The sequence below is a fragment of the Pygocentrus nattereri genome, chromosome 30 (assembly GCF_015220715.1).
Source record: "Pygocentrus nattereri isolate fPygNat1 chromosome 30, fPygNat1.pri, whole genome shotgun sequence".
Classification (NCBI taxonomy): domain Eukaryota; kingdom Metazoa; phylum Chordata; class Actinopteri; order Characiformes; family Serrasalmidae; genus Pygocentrus; species Pygocentrus nattereri.
Genome location: NC_051240.1, coordinates 7,988,472 through 8,014,034, shown reverse-complemented (window position 1 = coordinate 8,014,034; position 25,563 = coordinate 7,988,472). Strand labels below are relative to the sequence as shown.

The window sequence follows — 25,563 nt, the reverse complement described above, 5'->3', positions numbered from 1 at the left end:
GCTATTTACTATAGGAAAATAAATGTTTGAATGAATGTTTTCCAAACCTTCCTGCTAAAAAATTAAGCAGACAGCTAAGACAGTGTTGTTTTTGACTACAAAGTATCATATTGAAGGGAAACATACACAAGCATGTTCTCAGAGAAAGTTTGATGCACAGCAGTGAGAGGAAATCAGTGTGGACATGGTAGACAGCAATGGTTTTTGCAAGCTATGGCGGTACAGTGAGCCTAAGCAATTACTGGTCATGGCGTAGTAATGAGTGAACTTCAGAACATAGAATTTTCTGAACTCTATCATTTTACACTCTCCTCAACTTTCAGTTGTTGGTCATATAATCATGAAGACTTTAAAGCTGTCAGTCCTCAATTTAAACAAATGCAGGTTCTTATGTAGGATATGTTTAACACAGTTTTGGGCTGTTAACTTCATATACATGCTGATGCCTGGACCTTTCTTAAAGGTTGATAAAAAAATTCCACACTTTACAGAGATGCAGAAAGCAGGGGGCTAAGGGTGCTGCCCTGATTTCAGGACTGAATCTGCTAAAATAATTCTAATAATAAAACATTCTAAACTTTTAATAATTTCAGTGTGGTAAAGACCCATATGTGCTTATTTTTCAAGTGGAGTTTGGATCTTGAAAGTTCCTTTTTGAGTAGCTATTGATGGCCACAGCGCTGTCCAGCTCACTGGAACATGACAGCTTGTGAAGGACTCTGCAAGCTGACCTACTTTTCTGTCTGCGCTGAAACTCAACAGGTGAGAGAAAAATATTAATCTCCATAAGACGCAGCCATTAGCTCCAGCTGGCCTGTCTGTCTGCTGCGGTTTACGGGGATTTGGGTGGTATTGATCGGGATGTGGCAGCAGACAAGGAGATGAGGTGGGCTTTAATGGTTTAATGTAGAGCAGGACACACACACAAAAGCAGAACAGGGTTAGCGGAGAGGAGGAATGGAGGAATGAATGGATGGATGGATGGACAGAGCAGAGGAGAGAGACTGGGAAGGATGCTTGTGTTCTAAACAACAGATTAAAGAAATAGACTGTAATATGCTATCAATATAGTACAAAATAAATCTTGTCAATGATTGAAATGTAAATATATTCCCAAAACAAATAGATACACAGTGTTCTGTGTTTTTTATCTAATTTATTAACTATGGAAAGACATTTACTGTCTCCTTATTAAAGGTTTATTTTATGTATATATATATGAGATGCTAGCGAAACTTAGCTATATCAATATAAATCTATAATGTATATAGATATAAGATATCTATATACATTTTATATAAAGATACTTTATATAAAGATATAAAGTATCCTTTTCAAAGGATAAATATATGACTAATTATTTACTTCTACATCTCTCTCTCTCTCTCTTTTATTTCACTCTCAGGCTCTCTTTCTCTTTTTTTGTCTCTTCACTCACTCTATTCCTCTCTCACAGGCAAAATAAGTATCAGAACACCAAGAAAAACACATGCATTCACTGAGCAGCTCACACACAGTAAGCCAAACTGAGACACATGCACAGGTCTAACAGCACACGCTTAGAAGTCATGAACACACACATAGATGAGCTATATGAGCTGCAGCACGGCGGACATGCTCAGTTATGATCTCACACATTCACAATATACAATATAGCTACTAGTGAAATATGTATATTCAGACATTAATAATCATAAAATCTCATAACTTTTTAATTGGGCAGTACATGTTTATCTTCTGAAAAAACATAACATTAGAATAAATACAGATAACATTACTACAGTAAGTAGTAATTTGATGTACAGAACTGCGCAAAATATTTTAGATACCTAAGAAACTCTGATTTAAAAAAGATGCTTATCTGCTTAGTCAGTGGGTTTTCGCTTACAAAAACTAATAGCAGAAAAAATGATGAATCAATTATAACATTAATACAGTAAATAGTGCTTTTATGTATCAGTGATCTCTCCTCGAGGAAGCCCAGTATTACTGTAGCCAATCATCCACCTCCTGGTTTGACTAATCTGTGCTTCATTTGGATTTGGTTTAATCAAATGTACTGATGAATGTGAGGCTTCGAGGAACACCTGGTACCGTTTTTTCTTCAAACTAGCTAATAATTACTTTTTTCACACTAAAAAAGTAAAGTTAATTTTTACTGCATCAGTGTTTGATGCATATGATGCAAATAATATATATGTAATATACAATGATAGGTTTACATTTCCACAAACAAAAACACTGTTATTGCCAAAATACATGGCTTTAAACAATGTAATTAAGACTGTTACACAGAGCTGTACGTTCAATCATTTTCAAATATCTCCTTAAGGCAATTCAATATTATTTGTAGTTATCATTCAATTCCCCCAATTTATGTTCTACATTTTCTATTAAATTACATCAGGTGTGCTACTGATGGATTTGAACAAGTCCATACAGTGGCTGTACTGCAGTGAGAGCACTTTTTATCTTAGGTGCCCAAGACTCGCATATTACTGTATAGACATACTCGAAAGTTTGAACCCAGTCATTTCCTAAGTGAAAGTAAGTTAACATATCCTCTACAGAGAACACATTTAAGGACTTTTAGTGCACAATTACTTGCTGAATTTACCATATTGAAAAAAAAAAAACCATAAAAAGTGTGAAATCCAGCAAATAAACAGTAGTTTTGTTTTAAAATGTGCAGAAGTGTGTTCTCTGCAGAGGACGTGTTAACTTTTGGATGTATTTCACCTAGAAAATGATCAAAACATGCCATGCGACCTGGGGCACCCAAACTTATGTATATGACTGTATATGTAAAGACACAGACGTGTAGACACACAGGCAGACAGACAGAAACACACACAGGTAAACAAAATCATACATCTACTTGTTCTATATTTTCCTTAAACATGCACAGAAAACAGCTGAGCACACACACACACACACACACACACAAACACACAGGGCTCATACGGGGCGCTTGTGTGATGTAGGAAGGCCAGTATTCTCTTGGTCATTAGAACAGGAGCCCTTGAGGTTTAAAAAGAGGAAAAGCTACATTTTATACTGTAGATTACACACAACACACATAGAAATGCAATGACCTACTTCAGCTAACAGAAAGAGAGAGAGAGAGAGAGAGAGAGAGAGAGACAGAGAGAGAGAGAGAGACAGAGACAGAGAGAGAGAGAGAGAAAGAGAGAGAGAGAAAGAGAGAGAGAGAGAGAGAGAGATAGAGAGAGAAAGAGAGAGAGAGAGAGAGAGAGAGAGAGAGAGAGAGAGAGAGAGAGAGAGAAAAGAAACTATTTTCTAAGGTTCTTGTAAAAAACAGAATTTGTGTTTTATATATTTTTAAACAGTCCCTGATTAACACCAGTATGACTGTTTCCCATTTCACACTCAATATGAAGCTAATTGTTCAGAATTGTTATAATCCACTATTAATGGCTCTAATCTTATTATAATGAACAAGGTCATATAGCGTATAGAGCTGGATTAGAGTGGAAATTCCCTTCAGAGTGTCCAGCCTTCCCTACTCCAGCACACCTGCCTCAATCCATCAGCTCTTCCTGAAAAGAACCAGCTGTGTTAGAGTGAAAAAAAGAAAAAGAAAAAAGACATAGACTCGCTGGTGTGATCTATGACAATGAATGATACACTGTTTAGGTCAAAAATATTGAAATAGGTAGGTTTTTGAATTAGGTGAGCAACAGAGGCGGCCTCTTCAGATGAGCAAATGAGCTAACCGGTACGTCACTGGATGCTAAACAGGACTCATAGTTTTCTTCATCGGGTGGATGATGTTAGCCAACACGATAGTTTGTCAGAGAAGTCGTCTCAGTCGGGTCCTTATCAAGGCACTTACATCAAGGCATTCGTGCTTCGTACTAGCAGAGCATAATATGCATACACCCAAGTAAACTCCGCACATTTTGCAGTTGTGTTAAAACATAAAATTAGCATTACACTAGTTGTTTTTCCATGACAAAACGTAACGAGTATTCAAATCCAAATAGTGATTTAAAGCACCTCGAATGGTTATCTGAGTACTCCAGTATCCACACTCATCCTATGGATACCTAGAAACACAAAAGTACATCACACAGCTAAATAGAGCCAAAGCAGCCGTCTTTACTTTTGAATTCTACGCAAGACCTGGTGTGTGATGATGTAGGTATGAAGTTAGCACAATCACTAACCCTTGTACATAAGCCCCTGTTACTAGTTAGCTATACTAGCCTTGTTGCTTCAATGTAACACTAAAGTTGCAAACTGCAGACACCAAACATGTCCTGGCTGATCATCTATCTTTGGGTTAAATTTTATCGTTGGCCAACATTTGATTGAATGTATTTTGTATGCGGCGTGATTGAGGAGATGCAGTCATACAGAGCCCATGAGAGGAATACAAAGAATGCTTATATTAGTGTAGAAATCACAGAAAGCCACCTGGCTGCAACGTGTGGAACATATTTTTCTGAAGATGTCTGGAGATTAGAGCACTATCTGTCTGCACCGGCTGGGCGCTCACATTTAGAATGAAAACCACCCGCATACTAAACTCCAGGCATCCATTTGCAGATCCTTGGAGATCCAGCAGTGGTTCCAGGCCTGCAGTTTCAGGGCATGACATGACTTCAGTCTTGGGTCGATTAGCAACTAACAAGTCAGCTTCTATTTAAAATGACTCATGTAACTTAATGAGTTCTTTGTGATCTGACAAAAAAAATAATTTTACAGTGTAGTCAGTGTGTTTAAATGCAGGAGAAATGGAAAGGCGTGAAGACCTGTGTGACTCTCATGTGGGCCAGATCTTTATGACCAGATGACATGGAATGAAATGGAAATGCTTGTGGGGTACTTCCGGTCAGCAGTGGTGAGGAACTGCTGATAGTGGTTTAACGAGCAATAAACCATGAACTAGCAAGAGAGTGTTGGGCACTCAAGACTCCTCAATGTGTGAGGGTAATGAAGGCTATCCATTTCATTCTGGAAACAGTTACTGAAGGATTATGTCACAACACATACAGTACACTGGACTGCTACCTATAGGGTTTTACAGACTGATTAGAATGCCCAGGCTAACCTCTGTCCACCTCTGCTAACCTCTGAATGTGCTGGAACAACAAGTCTGATCTGCAGCTGTTACACCTCAGAACTAACAGGGCTGGTAATGTCTTGGTACCATATCCCACAGTGCACCTTCAGAGGTCTTGTAGACTCCAGGCCCTGGCAGGTTGGAGCTGTTTTGCTGGCACATGAAGGACCGACAGCATATTATTGTGGGTTTCACTAGTTCAAAAAATTAACAACATTAACAGTTATTCAAACACAGAAACAACTGAAATCATGAATGCAATCTGTAGCAACATATGCCAAAGTGACATGAAAGCACATGAAGGAGAGGTGGAATTCGGTGCAATACCTACTGTCTATAATGTCTGCCCGCTGCGGTCATTTTTTATAGTTTACAGTAAGTCATGCTAAACTACATCAACTAGTCTGCAACACCTTAACCCTCTGCAGCCAGAGGGTATTTTCTAGATCTTCTGAAATTCGTGCTTGCACATAACATGATATTTATGTTTTGTATCAAAATGCTCTGTTATTTTCGTTGCTACTCCAGCTGCTGTAAACTCTCTGCACGCCATTTTACATGTGTCTCCAATGTAGAGTGAATTAAGAATGAAGGGTTTCCAGAAGGATGGGTCAGTCCTTAGTGATTTCCTAAGTGTCCATTGATCAATTTCACAGAAAATGTAGAGAGATATGAATCCACCAGTTCCGCACAGTTAGAGGCAGATGATGTGTATCTCAGCCCCTCTTCAGAGCCTCATAACTCTGGGTGTGAGTCAGGTACAATCTCGTAATAAGACAGAATGAAAAGGGTGACTCTATAGATTCAGGAAATGTTTTAACTGTTTTTCTTCACTGTATAATCAGAAAAATAAAGACACACATATTTAGACCCCAGAGGGTTAATTAAGACCTGAATGAGGTTTGAGTTGGTTGAGAGAGGTTTTGGGGATACACTTATTGAAAACATTTGGGTGACTATTGACTTCCAGTGTTTGCCTTGAAGCTCCAGTGCTAAAATAAAGCAGCAAAATTTGTACACCAAACATACTTTGGATGATCAAGTACATCTGTGGAAAGTGGAAAATTGTATAAAGTAGATTTTTCTATTTGTTTAATCAGGTTAGCTATGATGTCTTAGCCGGCTTGCTAATAAATTCAGGTAACTAACTGCTAGACGGTCCAAACCTAAAACCACAGCAATGCTCTGAAGCTGCTGCTGGCTCTCCATCTCTGCAGATGGATAGTGTTGGCTGACACTCATGCTCCCAGACTAATCTACACCATGTATCTTGGCTTTATGCTAATTTGAGTCACTTACCTTACACACATATCATACTCAAAATGGTGTCTCGAACATCTGCACTCCAAGGACGATCATTCCTGCGTCCAGCCACTTGACCCCTTTTTGCAGTGGCTTGTTTTTTAATGCTTTGATTGCTGCATTTTTCACTGTGGCAGATGCTTATGGGCAGATGCACATGCACTAACTCAAACGCACACACACCTGCCCAGCCCACAGAGCCATGGCACAGAGCCACGGGCCTCATATGTGCACTGACTCTGTCTCTTTCTCTAAAACCTCACTATTTCATTTCAGGTAGGAAGACAGAAAGTTAATACGAGCAGTTGGGGGTCTCTATAGTTGATTTTTACAATAGCACTGCAAGATCCAAAATACCATGGCTAAGAAAATGAAACGGTTTCAGAGGATTCCTTTTTAAACAGAAAACTGACTTAAAAATGAACTGAAAATCTTTTTCTTATTTACATTGTTTGTGTAAATCTTGTGACAAGAGTCTGTACAGGTCTCTATGTTCAAAAACAGCCACAACTACCCTTTCCTCCATGTCAGCAACCAGAGAAAATGCCTCCTCCACATTGGTCAGCTGTAATTTTGGTCATGATGTATGACATTTTTCAATGGCAACAACATTCTTTCAACTTGAATGTATGTGTAAAACCACAAAGCACTGCACAGAATAGCGGATAGCTTATCAGTCACAGCGCACATTAGTCCACAGATGGACAATGAAAAGAAGTGCACTTGAGAGATCAATACTTCCCCAGATTTTCAGCAGGAATGTTCTTATCAAGCTTTTTTGCCTCACAAAGCTTGTCAGAGTAGGACTGATGATCTGGGATCTGTTCCTGTCAGTAAAGTCAAGGTAAATTAGAGAGGAACCTGATCCTAGATCAGCATTCCCACTCTGATAAAGTTTGTGAATACAGTATTGAATTTGGGATTTGCATTTTTGTAGATAATATTGCATAGTGCAAATTTCAAATGTATTAAAGAGAAATTTCAATTGTTCTGTATAGCTAAGATGTAAACAAACTCATTCCGAGTGCCATTATCAGGTCAGAAAAGTTCACAATGTTGGTAATATGAACCAGACATCTACCTCTAAAAACTCCCTCACAGAAAGTAATTACAAGAAAATGGTTATGAAAATGTTTCCTGACAGCTGAGACATTGCTTTACAATAGTTTTGAGATGTTCTGCTATTTTTCAGCATCAGTTTAGCATATAAAAATTACAAGTAGGTTTACTGGTGGTTTTGGAAAGTGAATGTCTATATTTGCATCATAGATCATCTGACCCCTGGGTCCTATCACCACCACTGTAAAGAATCTGAGTCAGTAAGTTTCTCTGTGATGAACTGGTTCATATCAAACCTCTCTGCATGACTTTGCTAGCATCTCCCCCTTTGGGTAATGTAGAAAATTGGAAAATCGGTGTAATTCCCATTTAAATGTAGGCATGTTCAATACTCTTTTTATATTTCAAAGTGCTCTAACGAACAAAGTCCAGTTAAAACAGATTGTACTAAGGATGTGAGTGGTCCATACCAAAGAAGATAGCTGTGATGACTGCTTGTTCACTTCTGAAAACACACTTGCCATGGCAGGTGAGGGTAATGCCCATTAATATCACCACTATGACAGTGGCTTAACAGGGTAAAATTGTCTTAAATAAAGGATAGAAGTATGTCTGGCCTGATTCAGATACAGACTTTCCAATCAGGACATCGCAGACAGAAAACAGATCAAATCCTGAATTAATAATCACTGCAGCATCTGGTCAGTTGCATTCTACTAGACTTAGTGCAATGGCAAAAGGCCTTAACAAAGGCAGAAAAGGTCAAGCTCAGTAACAGAGAGGTATTCAGACTGTCTGCATGATCAGACAGATCAAAATGTGTCAGTCTTGGCTTTATGAAATATCTGGCCTGTGGTCACTCACCACTTTTGGTTTGAATGGAGGCTGTATCTCTCTGTTCTCCAGGCGTTCCCAGTCAATCCGACGGAAGAACGCATGCTCCCGAATGTCCCGCTCACCCTCCAGACCACAGCCCAGCCGCTTTGTAGGGTGCTTCGTCATGAGCTACGACACAGGACAGGACATCATTATCATTATTTTTGGGTGTAATATATGCTTTAATATGTAGTTTATTACGTTTTTTGTCATGTTATAGAGTACTCTCTAGTGTATTACTGTAATCCTCAGCCTTTGTTTTTGTTCATCAGTGTTCTCTCACTACAATATCTAGCATGCATTAGACAAATACATCAAGAATCTCTGTGGTGTCAACCAATTCTGACTGCTAGCCACTGATCCATCTTCACAACAGAGGTAGCGTTGGTTAAAGTTTTCATTTCCCACTTTAAGAATTACCTATTCTCTTATGGACAATTATTTTATTTATTAGAAGTACATTTTTCCCATAGTTTAGTTGTATCCAGTTCTACCTGCTAGCTCGGTCTCCATCACACAATGCTAACCAGCTACCCAGTCAAGGCTGGTTCACACTTCTTCCAAGAGCTCCCACACATCTTTTCAAACTGTGGCTAACACAACAGCACTGCACAGCTCAACACACTTGGAGGTGAACAATGCTACCTACTTCTGTTATGTCAGCTAATAGATGATTTGGCTAGCATTGTGCTGCGTAACGGAGAAAGACTCCTACCCACCCAGAAAGAGAGAAAGAGGACAGGTATGCTCTCTTGTACTACCAACTGTGGATGGCTGTGGCATCACTATGGATCAAACCTGCGACTTCCTAACAGTAAGGCCAATGCTTAGACAGTTTCATTGGATGTAACAGGTCAGCCCAGCTAATGCAGTTTTGCTGAAAATGTGAAATTTGATAGTCAAGCTTACTAAGGTTGAAGCAAAACATTTAGTGCAAGTAAAATTTGTCAGGATAAAAAATAAGTGGATAAAAAGAATAATAAGACATAGAAACTTTCCCAACCTTCACACTGCTACTGTCTGATTTCGTCAGGCCTGCTGCACAAACACAGCATCTATGTATCTATCTTTCTATGCAAAAGCTTGGGCACCCCTGGTCAAATTCCATTTTTGTGTTGATTTTCTAAGCCGCTTTTCTTTCTTTGCCCTGGGAGGATGCTTGTGGGGTGCTATCCCAGTGGTCATTAGGTAGAAGGCATATATATATATATATATATATATATATATATGTGTGTGTGTGTGTGTGTGTGTGTGTGTATGTGTGTGTGTGTAAAGGATTATGACTATGTACTGCTGTTTCTTACTTCCGGTGGCAACCTCCACAGAGTGTCCGGTTAGAACACGAGTCAAGTTATGTCTTTCAGAAAGAGATTTATTGAATCTTCACACCCACAACACAGAGGTAACAAGATGGCTATGCTATATCAGATAGCTGAAGAGTGCTCAGAATCTGCTCTAGGATAGCTTGCGTGAATGGATATGTAGTAATGTTTTAGTGTGGTTCTGAAATGAGAGAAATGAAAGGGAAAACATGGCTAGTGTATATCAATAAGCTTAACTTAGCAATAGCAGCAATATACACGTAGCGTAGCCATATCTTATCACACAATGTGCATATAAATCACATAGCCATACGTAGCTAGTCTGTAACTTAGCAAAATAAGGTAGATATAACACAAATAAGCCTGAACTAAGCCTGAACAAGCAGCACTGAGGCTAACAATAAGCTAAATACTGTGTTAGCATGCTAATCGCGATTAGCGTCGATTAGCATGATTAACATCACACCTAACAGCAATAGGATTAGAACATCTAAATAACAAAGAATATTACACTAAAATCAATATAAATATACTTCTAGAGGCTAAACTCAGTGTTAGATACTGTCTGAATAGAGAGTCGGCCTGCTGCTACTCAACCTTGCCCCTTGCTGAACTGGCAATTAGAGGGCCTAGAGGGGCTTCAAACTGATTAACATAGGTGGCTAACCACCTGCCTGACTAAAACTCACAAATAGTATGACAAACCAATAACTATCACAGCTGGGCTTTTGTACAATATGTGTGTGTGTGTATGTGTATGTATGTATATATTTATATACATACATACACATACACATACACACACACACACACACACACACACACACACACACACACACACACACACACACATATATATATATATATATATATATATATATATATATATATATATATGTATACACACACACACACACACACACACACAAACACACACATTTTCTAAGCCGCTTGTTATTCTGGGTGGCGGGGGTTGCTGGAGCCTATCCAGCATTTCATTGGGCAAAAGGATACACCCAGGACAGGTCGCCAGTCCACCGCAGGGCCATATATATATATATATATATATATATATATATATAGCTACATTTATTTTAGTCTATCCATCCATTCATCCACACACAGTGTAAGTTTTATGCCAAAAAACGGTTTTGGTCCGACAGCTGCAACACACATATATGTATATATATATATATATATATATATATATAGTTTAAAAAATTTTAAATGTAGTTTTATAATTTTTTCCAATGTGTTAAACAAATAAATAGAAGTTGGGCACTAAAACTACAACTTTTAAACACAGTCCCAGTGTCTCTTTCAGAATACAGATTCCTTCCTGCTCCATCAACACACACACATGCACAGACAGACCAATTCACAGCAGCGCAAATGTATCATAGGGCTGTGTGTGTGTGTGTGTGTATGCATATGTAGTAATGTTCCATTTTTCATCATAATACACGCACTAGTGTCTGAGAGATGAACAATTTCACACAGTGTTATAGAGAACAGATCTCATCAACACGGTACACAGGGAGGGAGAGAGAGACTGATATATATATAGGGAGAGAGATAGAGAGAGAGAGAAACTGAGAAAGAGAGATTGAGAGGGAGAGAGAGAGGCGGGGTAGAGAGAGGTTTAGAGAGTATGTAAGGTATCTGGCGAGGGCTTTGTTTGTAGGTTTGCACTCTCTGTGATGATATTACTGTTAGTCCAGACCAGCGGCTCTGAGCTCAGATAATTCACAGCTATTTTCTCAGGCTGCATGGGGTCCACTGTTCAACAGAGCGAGCTGAAAATGAAACTGTCCACCAGAGCACAACAACAAACAGACTGAACGACCACACATGCACAACAGTGGGGTTACTAGCTGGCTTACCATCCACATATTTATACGCAGGTTGGACATATCAAATAAAGAAGTTTTGATTGGAACACAAAAAGTTTTATACAGCCAAATATTTGCCTCAGCAGCCAATTTGTAAAGGAACTGGAAATGGAAACGACCATGAAACAATCACTAAATGTTTCTCCCAGTGCACCAATGATTTATATGATTCACTAGGAACAACTTTAAAAGCTGTCTGAACTTTTTTGGGGGGTAGGAGTGCTTCTTGGCTCTTAAATTCCTAAAACCCCTATTTTTAGCCCAGTAAAGTAATGAATTAAGTAACAGACAGCAGCTCTTTTTAATAAATTAGTGGACGAGGCTGACGGCTCCATCAGAGCTGTATAGAAACTGTCAGAGAGAAAAAAGGCTCAGACTCAACTTCAGATAAAAGAAGAGCAGATGGAGAGAAAAACTGATACCTACAGAAAAAAGAAACTTCACAGCACAAAGTGAGCTTTACACACAAGTAGGTAAGCAGGTAAGATGAATAAAAAATGTAAAACCTTTTCTTCTAAATTAAATGATTGTATTGAATTTTGACATATATGTCAAAATCTTTTTTTGTAAAGACAATCTTTCTACTTATAGCCATGAGTTCTATATTGAATAATTTACATGCTTAAAGGGTTCTTTGCGTTGTGAAATGGTTCTTCAAATTGATGGAGAATGTGTTTTATGATTCTCTGAGTGAAAATATGCTATACATTCTCTGTAGAGGCACACTTAAATGTGGCATTTTAAATGAACAATTTCTATTAATTTACCTAGTTTAACACATCAGACACAATAAAAAAACTTACAAAACGTGCCCTAAAATTTGCACAGGCCACAATTCATGTCCTGTTCTTTTTCCCCAAAATAATATATTCAGCATATCAGTATCGATATATAAGAAGAACTGTCTAAAATTAGCCATCTGGACCCTGATGACCAAATATGAATAACTTTTCTCTTTCAGTTTTAATAATGAAACATGGAGCACTCTCTCTCTCTCACACACACACACACACACACACACACACACACACACACACACACACACACACACACACACACACACACACACACAGACTGTGGAAGTTCTTTGACACATGTGAGCTGTGAGTCTTGAGGGACGGTCAGTTCCACGAACGGAGGGCTTTAAAAACCTTTAAAAACCTGAAAATCTCTTTCTCTGAAAACCCCTGATGGACACACACTTGTAAAAAGCCCCCTCACATGTGTGTCTTGTAGTCAAGTGGATGACTTTCCTGCCCAGGTGAGAACACCTGTGGCCCAACTGAAGCTTTATGTATTGTTTTTTGATTTATTATTTCATCCTTCTGGAACAGCTCTCAGCTCAGTGAAGTAGGTCCTCTGTGTCGGCCAATCAGTCACAGCGTTTCTGCTCAACTGAGGTACCGACAGTCAACTACTGGAATTTATTTACTTTATTATTTATTTATTTATGTATGGTTCTCTGTTTTTCACAACAATGGAAACAATTATACAATTCAATTCAACCATTCTATGGCCGTAATTGTAGCTGATTGTCCAGCAAACTGAATAACTCCCAGACGCTCTGATCGGCACCAACCATTTAGTATTTGAATTATATTTAAGGAGTTGGTGAAAATCTGTGCACTTTGAGCTTTATTAACAACGTATGCCATTTTCTTAGTGTGCTTCTGCAAAGGTTCTAGTTGCTCACTAGTGGTCAGTTTTGGAAGAAAGGACTCCTGAATGGATCATTTTTGGCATTTCAGACTATTCTGAGTTTAATAAAACACAAAGCTAATGTTTTTAGGCATCACCCTAGAATTTAACAAGAGCTCTTATTTATTATGTTATTTATGTATTCATTTATTTATAAACTGTAGTCAAAACAAATGAACCACTTAGGTCTTAGTCTCTGTATGACTATGGTAAGTGTTAGGAGCCATGCTTAGAAACATTTTCAGGAAAATATCCAGGAAAACAAAAGCTTTTGTTTCAAATGCAAATGGTCGAATATAGATGATTGAAAAAGTTCTTAGTCACAGAGCAGAAAGGGCAGAACACTGACTCTCAACATCAATAATGATTACAATGTGAAGTAAAGTCAATACATCTCAGAGTAGGGGTTCTTACGTACTCTCTCTCACTCTCTCTTTCACTCACTCTCTCTTTCACTCACTCTCTCTCTCACTCACTCTCTCTCTCTCTCACTCACTCTCTCTCTCTCTCTCTCTCTCTCTCTCTCTCTCTCTCTCTCTCTCTCTCTCTCTTTTTCTGGGTCAGCTTTCTGACAGCCTCTATATATCCATTAACCACACACACACACACTGCCTCAACAGCTCCTAATAAATGAACACAGATGAAGCTACTGGCACCTCAGTGAGTGAGGGAGAGTGACAGAGAGAGGTAGACAGGAAAGAGAAAAAGCAAGATGGATAGAGGAAAAAGGATTTAGAATGAAAAGGAAAAGAGAGGGAAAGAGGGAATAAGAGAAAAGGGAGAGAGGAAAAGAGAGAAGGAGAGTTAGAAAAGAGAGAAGGTAAAGAAACAGACAGTGACCAGTTAAGAATTGATGTGCTGTGATGGAGAGTGTGACAGAAAGAAAGTAAAAGAGATTTATTGTGCGATGGGGGGTTGAAAAGGTGTGATGAAGGAGGTGTGGAGGGTCAATGTGTCATCAGCTCAAAGACACTAAGCCACAGGGTTGAATTTTTTCAGGCTGTTACATATAAAATAAAATATTTCTGCAAATATTTTATTATATCTTTTCATGGGACAACACTGTAGAAATGAAACTTGGATATAAGTAGTCAATGTACAGCTTGTATAGCAGTGCAGATTTACTGTCCTCTGAAAATAACAACACACAGCCATTAATGTATAAATAGCAGGCAATACAAGTGAGAACACCTCACAGTGAACATGTCCAAATTGTGCCCAATTGTGTCGTTGTCCCTCCATGGTGTCATGTGAATCGTTACAAGGTTCCAGGTGTGAAAGGAAAGCAGGGCTGTTAAATTTGGTGTTTTGAGTGCAATTCACTCATAGTGGCCACTGGATATTCAACATGGCACCTCATGGCAAAGAACTCTCTGAGGATATGAGAAATAGAATTGTTGCTTTCCACAAAGATGACATAGGCTATAAGAAGATTGCTAACACCCTGAAACTGAGCTATAGAACACTCTGAACAGGCCTCGCCAGGTCAACCGAAGAAGTTGAGTCCAAGTGTTCAGCATAAAATCCAGAGGTTGGCTTCAAAAAATATACGCATGAGTGCTGCCAGAACTGCTGCAGAGGTTGAAGAAGTGGGAGGTCAGCCTGTCAGTGCTTACCCCATATACTGTGTGTGTGTGTGTGTGTGTGTGTATATAGAAGGAAAAAACATACTTTCCTTTTAATGTAAGCTAACGTAACCAGACATTTTTCAAGTCCATTTGGGATGTTTGTGCTTGTTCATTCATCATGAAATTTACACAGAGTGTAAAGGCCAACAAACATTTTCAAATTGTTAAAAACCGAAAAACAACAAAATGCAGATATGAGGTCTTGTTCCGACAGCAGCAGTATATATATATATATATATATATATATATATATATATATATATATATATATATATATATATATATATGAATCTATGTATGTGCATATTTTTTCTTATCTCCATCATTTGAGCATAGCAGATATTTCGCATTATGTGAAAAATTCCTGAGGACTTGACCAATAGAAATCTTTGAAAAATGCTTGTAATAAAACCTCTGCCTATTAACTCACACTAAAAGTAAAGAATGTTTATATGTATGCTTGTATGGTATTTTTTATTTAAACCTAGAAATAAACAGACAAGTTTAGATTCCTGAAAAATTAAAAAAACATTTCTAGTTTACCACTCAAATTTAAGCATATCTGTGAAATTGACCACGTTAAGACCTTTATACGTAAATGCCCGACGTTTTTTAGTTTTACTTCTTCCATTGAAACTTGTGTTCAGACGACTGGAGGATTTGATCTGTCCATTAGAGGCTTTTGCACAAACTTATGGAGTCATGCCAAGCGCACACTGTTATTGAAGCAAAAGGGAGGGACACGGCATATTAAGAAATATATATGAATCTGTTTGAACCTGCGCAACGTGGCATTAACGGCAAACCTGAACTGCGCTGTGGAACAGATGCAGAAAGCATTTATCAGACCATATCTGTTAAATATCTTTACTGACCCAGCAGATCAATACAAACATGCTTCACCATTTATAAACAAAAGCACTTTTGCTAGTACTTCTACTTGTGTTGCATTAGTGGTGAGCACATTTAGCATCAGACAAACTGCATGATTAAATCATCAAGTCACTCTGAGTAATCTCCGCTTATGTGGGTTCTGACATTGTGTGACTCACCGTGGACAAAAGTACATAGCACAGCTGAAGACAGCAGCAGCAGCAACAGCATCCAAACTGAAGCCTAAATTCTGTCCATGCTTTAGACGAATTATAGTGACAATCAGTGTCAGAAGCCAAATAAGCAAGTCTAGTAGAGATTATTTAATAGCCATCCACACAGCTTGAGGTACAAGTGTATATGCAGCTAGCTAATGCTAATGCTATTTACTCACAAGCCAGTAGCCTATTACTTGGTAGCTTTAGTACAAAACAAAGAAAGAAACTTCAGACACCAAACATGTCTTGGATGATCAACTGGATTATCATTTCATCTAATGTCGTCTGTCTGGCCTGCAGAGACGATGGTGACCACCAGAGATGCCAAGTCATGAAGACTGACTGATAAATTCATTATTAAAAGGCAGAGTAGTGTCTGTTTTTATCTAAATTGGATCAGCTCCTGGCACAGAATTCATTCAGAAACAAAAAGTGAGCAGGTTTAATATGCAGCCTACAGCAGTGGCAGTGTTTGTGTGTATGTGTGTTAATACTGATGGATAAAGAATAAAGGTGCATTTAAGCGTTTAAGCCATTCATTATGTTGATCCATATAGCTCGCCCCTGTATTGATTGTCTGTGCATCTGTGAGTGTATATATATATATATATATATATATATATATATATATATATATATATATATATATATATATATATATAGGTAATTGGTAATATCCTTATAATTGTTTTTTATACACTTGATATTAAGTGACCACTATTAGTCCCACAACAGGCAAATTTCACCTCCGCATTTAACCCATTCGTGAAGTGAAACGCCACATACACACTAGTGAGCGCACACACACACACTAGGGTCCAGTAAGCACACTTGCCCGGAGAGGTGGGCAGCCTTATCCACAGCCCAGGGAGCAGTTGGGTGTTAGGTGCCTTGCTCAAAGACACCTCAGTCATGTACCGCCAGCTCTGGGGATCGAACCAGCGACCTTCTAATCACAAGGCCAGCTCTCTAACCTCCATCCAAATGACTGCCCCATAAAAGGAGTGCACTATTCCTGGAGGTACTTCAATACCAGGTCGATGAGTGGAGAGGACAGAGCAAGCCCCTCTTTCGTCTCCCTGTTCTAATTATTTTGATAATTTGGAGACAAATGGCATTTATAATCACTCCAACTGGTTCCCTGATATGTTTAATTTAAAAGTAACACTGTCAAACACAAAAAATTGCGAAGATGAAGTCAGATTCTCATTTGAATTGTCCTGTTCCACCTTAAATAGTGCAGCTGTTTCATTTACCATTTCAGGTGGAACGGGGCAATTCGAACAATTCGAAGCTGGAGAATGAGAAGTTGACTTCAGGCTCGTAAAAATCAAATGAGAGATTTTAAAATAAACTATTCTACTTTTGAGGAAAGGTTTCCTGCCGGAGATGCGGGAAAATGGCTACAGCAGAGCTAAAGCTTAAAACAGAGCAAAGTAAGTGTTTTTCGTTAATATTATATTTTTTAGTCTATACTACATGAGCACATACTGAGACATGTTTACAGCCAAGACGACAAAATGGACATAAAAATGTTATGATCTATGGAACCGGGACATTTCAATTAATATCTTCTATGCAATGACAATTTCACCTGCGATGCATGTATGTAGGGAGAACACATTTGACTCTGACTGAGGCCAAGCCCAAGGTTACAGAGAGATACTTTCATTCGTCCCTAAAGTGGGTCAACAATCCTTACACGTGCTGTACAACTGTGGAAAAAATAAGCTTGTTATTGCTCATCTGACCACATACAGAGCACTCTGTGGGTGGAGAGACGCTGATGTTGTAATAGGATTCTCAACACAAAAACAACCTGACCATGTGCTACCCCCCCATCCCCATCCCCCATCCCATCTCCCACGACACCATGACACCTGATGCTTTTCCTTTGAATACAAATGTTCTCACGCTTTTACATTTTTCTAGCAAATTATAGCGCAGAGAAGTGACCTGGCCATTACAGCCAGCTCTGTAAATGCACACATACAATAAACTCACCCCTTTACAGACAGACACAGCCTCTTTGGACAAGGCTTTGGGGTAGGACACGTTGTGCTCCATGATGGACTGGAACAGCTCATCCTCATCTTCGCCATCAAACGGTGGCTGTGGAGGGACAGAAAAAGGTCCACAATATAAATAAATCATTTTCATACTATTTAGCACAACATTCTGAAGCTGTTCAGGGAAACCTCAACTCTTAACCCCTTAATCTAGGTGTATTATTCACTTATTATTCTGAAACTTCTGCTTTAACCTCAGTCCTAATTATTCAGTATTAATTCAGTTTGCCTTTAAAAGCACTTGTGTCATATCAAAACGCTGTTATCTTTGTTACTACTGTAAGCTCTCTGCATGCCATGTCACACAATAAAGAATGAAGGGTGTCCTGCGTGAGGGGTCAGTCTTTAGTAATTTTCTAAGTGTTCTTTGGTCAGTTTTGGTGCTGTATTATTGCAAAGATAGAGAACTATATGACCAAAAGTATTGGGAAACACCTCTTAATCACTGAATTCAGGTGTTTCATTCAGTCCTACTGCATAAAATCAAGCTACTAGCCATGCAGTCAACCTCAACAAACATTTGTGAAAGACTGGGTAGTTCTAAAGAGCTTACTGATTTTAAGCATGGTACCACTGTTGCAACAAGTTAGTTCTCAAAATTTCTTCCCTTCCAGATATTCCATGATCAACTGTGAGTGACATTATGAAAAGTGGACATAGTTAGGAACCACAGCAACTCAGCCATGAATGGCCAATGCCTATGGAGTTAAAATGAGATGACATGAAAGCTCCTGTAGGTGTAATGTGTAGGTGTCCCAATACTTTTAATGTGGTGCACAGGCAAATTCATGAACCCTGGAGAGTTACCTACCACTCATTGCACTCAAAACTGATTAATGCCATCTAAAAAGCTACTAATAACATCTCAAACTTTCAGCTACCAATAACATTTCAAACTATTAGCAATAGCATATCAAGCTTCTAAAAAGCCTATATTATAATAACAGCTGACAATCTGATTTAACAATAACATCTCAAAGTCTGACTGCTAAGTTACCTGCCCTTCTGCTCTGTGTTACTGCACATTTCTTATTTCAACTCTGCAGTTACCAGCAATACACTGAGAAACATCCCAAGTCTTGTTTGTCTATAACAACCCAAAGTACTTTGCTTCCTTTCATTTCAGACTGTGCTTGACAGAAAGCCTCAGAACGACCTCTGTGGGATTACAGGTCACCCCAGCAAAAGCTGCATGAGGCTAAATTATGAGGGTGCTGAGACGAGAGAAGCACAGGCATCCTGACAAACAAAAACAACAACGGCAACAACAACAGCTCACAATGGAGTAGCCTAGAGGCAGCACACTCCACTCTGTGGTGGAAAATCCTCTAAAACTCCAATTAGCCTTTTAACAATAACACAAAACAAAAAATCCAAAGTTAAAAGAAAACAGCACATTAATTTTAGATACCCTCCCCATCCTTTTCCTAATCTTGCTCTGGATGATGAATGAAAAAAGCCCTGTGGGATGGTAGTAAGACTATATTAGGTGTCTCCATAGCCACAATGCTGACTCCAGTGAAAAGGATATTACTTAGAGCACTATTTACTCTAAAAATACCCAAACTCACTGGCTGCATCAGATTCTGGCTGGTATATTCACGGAAGCAATCAATGAAAAGCTATTGATTAGGATAGAGAGTTGGAATGGAGCTGAAAATACATAATAAGAGGGAAGAAATATTCAATAGTGTTTACTGAACTGTATCTGAAGAATTGAAATGCACAGATATAGACCTTAGGGTGGGGGTACGGGTGGAGGAGAGGAGTAGTATGAAGCGTATAAACAGTTTGAAATGATCTGAGGTCATAAAACAATAAAGAGTAAAAGGTAGCCAGAAGAGACCTCTAAGCTGATTTTCTCTACGGAAAAAATGAACAGCGTTTTTGGAAATTGCCTCTATTGTGTCCGGCGGTGAATAGAAATGTTTTGACTGATATGTTTGTCCTGTATGAAAGTTACGGGGTAGATGGAGTTGAAATATTTTATTGATTTGTCTGTTTTTTTGCTTATTTTGTTTATTTATTATTATTATTTTTTCCAAACATAAAAACTCACAGAATTTACAGTAACACTTTGAGCGCTGCTACATAACACTGTCGCAACCATACCATAACCATGGTGACACAGTCATGAATTGTCACGACAGATTCTGTTCAGTAACATAACAGTATCATGTTAGCATTAGCGTTGACTGTCATGGCAGATGACATAATGTTTGATATCATAATGGCAAACAAGAGCACACAGCAAAAGTTAGCATGTGACACCAGCTGTTATGACATTAGAGATTATGACATCTGTTGTGACAATCACCTGTTATGATAACATGAACCAGAACAACATACATTACCAAACATACTCATGACAGCTCATGACAGCATATGACATCTGCCAAGACATGCTTACAGCATGGCTGTGTCAATGTTTCACAGGAAAAAAAAGGTTAGTCATTCTGCTGAGATGATGAATTGTATTCTAAATAATCATTAAAAAAGTCTCGCAATCAAAATGTTGTGAGGTACGAGACGGTGTATAAAGATGGACTCACCTGTCCAGCCAGCATCTCGTACAGCAGTACACCATATGCCCACCAGTCCACAGAGCGCCCGTATGGCTGGTACGCTATGATCTGCACAAACACATCAACACACATACAAACACAGTTACTAAACTGGGTCAGAACAGCTGATCATCATCTTAATATCATTGAAGCTAATACATACTGTTAAAAAACACGGACCCAAATCGGTCAGCCAATTATATCAGTCAATAAATATCACCCACAATGAGCCGGTATTTAGAGATTTTTCCTGCATCAGTGGGTGTACTTGTGTTTCCCCTGTGGACAGACTGCACTTGGAATCTGGACTGACCACCCCACAGTCCAGAGCTCAACATCACTGAATGTGTTAACTTTTATGCTGAGAAGCAGAAAATGCTAAACCAACTTCTAAGACTGAGCTTTTGGCTGCAGATTTCTTTGAGAAACTGGAAGTGAGTCTCGTGAAAACAATGGAAGCTTTTAAAAAGCTGAAGAGTGGACACAGTAAATACTGAACAATTCGATATTTAGCTGTTGAGAACTTGGGGTAACTTTGTACTTAATGACCGTTTTGACTGGAAATAGAATAAAGTGTTGGTCTCTGCCTTTTGTACAGTACTGTATCTTGTTGTTAGCTGTTAGTGAAGTTCACTGCGGTTTGTCTGGTCCGCTGTGATTCAGCTCTGACTTTCATGGCTCTCGTTCCAACTCCACCATCTGCTACACCATGCATCCCAATTAGCATCACTTATGCTTTAATTAATCAGGCCCCAAATGAAATCTTCACACACAAACGAGTATAAAGTATATGAACGTATACACACACACACACACACACACACACACACACACACACACATGCATGCACGCACACATAGGAGCACTTCTCTTGCACACATCCACAATATTTTCCACAGTCAGAAGTGTTTGGCCTGTGCTGAGTGGCTGTGATGTATACAGTCATTTTTAATCTGCATTTCAATTAGTTAAAAAAGCCTTTGGGTGAAGTATCTCACCATGCAGTCCCCAATATGCACTTTACAAGGATGAATGTTAACCATATACACATATTGTCCAATCAGAGTCCAGGAACGCCCCATCAATAAAACCCCACAGTGATTATTTAATGCAGATTAGAGCTACTCTGAATGTATACTTTGCATTTGGCTTTGACTAGAAACGTTCTCTGGACTCACTGAGCTACACAGGGTTACAGTTGGGTCACACTGACCACTGAAAGTACAGTCTAACACGTCAGATACATACACTATACCCTACTATACTAACAAACAAATCAAAAATACTAGGCATTACTGAGATGGACTGGTGACCGGTCAAAAATTTTCCCTGCCTTCTACTCAGTGACCGCTGGGATAGGTTAACGTGCATATCATGAGACTTGAGATGCACTGACATTTTGGCCACTGAAAGTAACAAGCAAAAATGGTCAAAAGTAGCACTTTCAGTTTTCAGCCAGAAAAAAACAAGATTAAATACAATTAAAAAAAAAAGATTAAATACAGTAAAAAAGAGATTAACCACAAGATTAAATACAGTTAAGTTGTATCACACTTTTAACACACAAATAAACTGAACGACAGAATAAAAACGCTGTTTGTCTCCTTTGTTCTCAGTCAGCTCAGATGTGTTCAAACAGAAGCAGATAAACAGTGAAACAGTCTTTAACGTACATTTAATATACACTAATCACTTAATTTGGTATCATCATATAAAAGCTGATGTCAGTGTCAGTGAAAAGAGCAGAAGACAGGAAAGAGATTAAACAGTTTTCCTGGCTGTTGGGAAGCAACTCACTGAAGGCTTCCAAAGGATTCACACCCACAAAATGAGTGACTGAGAATTTCAGTCTAAATTGAACAGTTTGCACGGTTTCAGTCCAGAGTGCTTTGTGGAAAGCCTGACACAGAGCCGCCATTAGATCATTCACATATATCAGTCTTGGAGGCACCGAGAAAAATACAGCCGGTTTAGTTCCAAGAAATAAAGAGAGGCTGAAAAATGGTCATGGAAAAATGAGTTCCACTGTTTTTGATGTGACCCTTTAAATGAAATGTCTTCGAGTAACTGGAACAAGTGTAGGATGTTACTCTGGGATTTGACAGAATTAGATCAGATCTTTTCCTGCTCAACTGTCAGCAACAACAGGACCGGTCAAGGATAAAGATGCAGGATCGTCCAAACGACAGTTTCATGAGCTGAGTGGACAGTTACAGTATATCAGAGCTAAAAATAGCCCAATAGCTCAGAGCGGGCAGACGTCTGCTGAAAATCCATTTTCCCCAGAGTTGGGTTAGGGCTTCAAGGTCGCACTTGAAAAACCACTCCACAAAGGGGGGTGAAGGGGGTGGATGAAGGATTTACAGACTTCATTACAGAAGCTGATGTACACTGGATGACAGATGCTGCATGTAATCATAGACATTCTTTTCTTGCTTTCCTCTTTTTTCGTATCTTATACTAACAGCCAAATCTCATTCTCTGCTGTTATTGTTTGCTTCCTGGTGCTGACCAGAGGAGGATGAGTTCCCCTTTTGAGTCTTGGTTCCTCTCAAGGTTTCTCCCTCTTGCTCTTAGGGCGTGTTTCCTTACCACTGTCGCCATTGGTGACAATTATGGGGACCTAGAGCTGGATTTTTACGTAAAGCTGCTTTGTGACAACTCCGATTGTTAAAAGCACTATGTAAATAAACTTTGACTCAACACAGCATTGTTCACAGTGGTGGTGATAGGAACCAAATGTCTGAAGAGTGTAATGCCTACAAAAACTACATCAAAGAAAGTTATTTATTTATGAAATGTTTCTGAATACACTGAGACACTGTTTTATGATGATATTGAGAAGGTTTTGGTCCTGAACTTATCTTTTTTTAACTACACATAGCAATGGGGTAGATGCAGACCGCTGAAAGGCAAAACGTGTAGGTTAACTGGGGGTTTTAGACAGTAAATAATTTGTGTTATAGACATCAAACCCCTGGTTCATATCACCACCATCACTGGGACATCAGAACCCCTGGTTCCTATCACCACCACTGTAAAGAAATCAGTCTGTTTAGTCTACAGTGAATAATTTCATATCAAACTGTGTGCACAGCTTAAAACTGATTAAAGCATGATGACTATTCTCACTACAAACCTGCATAATCCTAAGAGCTTTTAAAGGAATTAAATATATATATCATATATATATATACACACACTCACCGGCCCCACTTTATTAGGTACACCTGTTCAATTGCTTGTTAACACAAATAGCTAATCAACCAATCACACGGCCGCAACTCAGTGTATTTAGGCATGTAGAGGCGGTCAAGACAGCTTGCTGAAGTGCAGACCGAGCATCAGAATGGGGGAAGAAAGGGGATTTAAGTGACTTTGAACGTGGCATAGTTGTTGGTGTCAGACGGGCTGGTCTGAGTATTTCAGAAACTGCTGATCTACTGGGATTTTCAAGCACAACCATCTCTAGGGTTTACAGAGAAAGAGAAAATATCCAGTGAGCGGTCAGTTGTGTGGACGAAAATGCCTCATTGATCTGAGAGGTCAGAGGAGAATGGGCAGACTGGTTCCAGATGATAGAAAGGCAACAGGAACTCAACCAACCAAAATCTCTGAGGAGTGTTTCCAACACCTTGTTGAAAGTCTGCCACGAAGAATTAAGGTAGTTCTATATATATATATATATATATATATATATATATAGATAGTTCAATATATATACACACACACACACAGACACACTATATATATATATATATATATATATATATATATATATATATATATATATATATATATATATATATTATACAGTGAGGAAAATAAGTATTTGAACACCTTGCGACTTTGCAAGTTCTCCCACTTCAAATCACAGAGGGGTCTGAAATTTTCATCTTAGGTGCATGTCCACTGTGAGAGACATAATCCGGAAATCACGATGTATGATTTTTTAAATAATTTATTTGAGTCTTACTGCTGCAAATAAGTATTTGAACACCTGTGAAAATCAATGTTAATATTTGGTACAGTAGCCTTTGTTTGCAATTACAGAGGTCAAACGTTTCCTGTAGTGTTTCACCAGGTTTGCACACACTGCAGCAGGAATTTTGGCCCATTCCTCCACACAGTTCTTCTCCAGATCAACCAGGTTTCTGGGCTGTCGCTGAGAAACACGGAGTTTGAGCTCCCTCCAAAGATTTTCTATAGGGTTTAGGTCTGGAGACTGGCTAGGCCACTCCAGAACCTTGATATGCTTCTTACGGAGCCACTCCTTGGTTATCCTGGCTGTGTGCTTTGGGTCATAGTCATGTTGGAAGACCCAGCCCCGACCCATCTTCAATGCTCTAACTGAGGGAAGGAAGTTGTTCCCCAAAATCTTGCAATACATGGCCCCCGGTCATCCTCTCCTTAATACAGCGCAGTCATCCTGTCCCATGTGCAGAAAAACACCCCCAAAGCATGACGCTTCCACCCCATGCTTCACTTTTGGGATGGTGTTTTTGGGATGGTACTCATCATTCTTCATCCTCCAAACACGATGAGTGGAATTAAGACCAAAAAGTTCTGTTTTGGTCTCATCTGACCAGAGAACTTTCTCCCATGACTCCTCTGGATCATCCAAATGGTCATGGGCAAACTTAAGACGGGCCTGGACGTGTGCTGATTTAAGCAGGGGAACCTTCCGTGCCATGCATGACTTTAAACTATGACGTCTTAGTGTATTACCCACAGTAACCTTGGAAACAGTGGTGCCAGCTCTCTTCAGGTCATTGACCAGCTCCTCCCTCACCTTTCTTAGGATCATTGATACGCCACGAGGTGAGATCTTGATGGAGCCCCAGTCCGAGGGAGATTGACAGGCATGTTTAGCTTCTTCCATTTTCTAATAATTGCTCCAACAGTTGATCTTTTTTCACTAAGCTGCTTGGCAATTGCCCTGTAGCCCTTTCCAGCCTTGTGGAGGTCTACAA

At 39.1% G+C, this 25,563-nt stretch overlaps 1 protein-coding gene across 1 annotated transcript in view; it reads right to left on the bottom strand.

Moving 5' to 3' along the window:
- prkcaa (protein kinase C, alpha, a) overlaps positions 1-25,563 on the bottom strand; it is a 230,038-nt gene that overhangs the window by 11,687 nt on the left and 192,788 nt on the right. The window contains exons 14-16 of the mRNA XM_017692988.2: positions 20,579-20,659; positions 17,962-18,069; positions 8,315-8,455 (exon numbers count right to left, since the gene is read on the bottom strand). Coding sequence (XP_017548477.1) covers positions 8,315-8,455; positions 17,962-18,069; positions 20,579-20,659 — 330 coding nt within the window. The remainder of the gene's footprint in view (positions 1-8,314; positions 8,456-17,961; positions 18,070-20,578; positions 20,660-25,563) is intronic.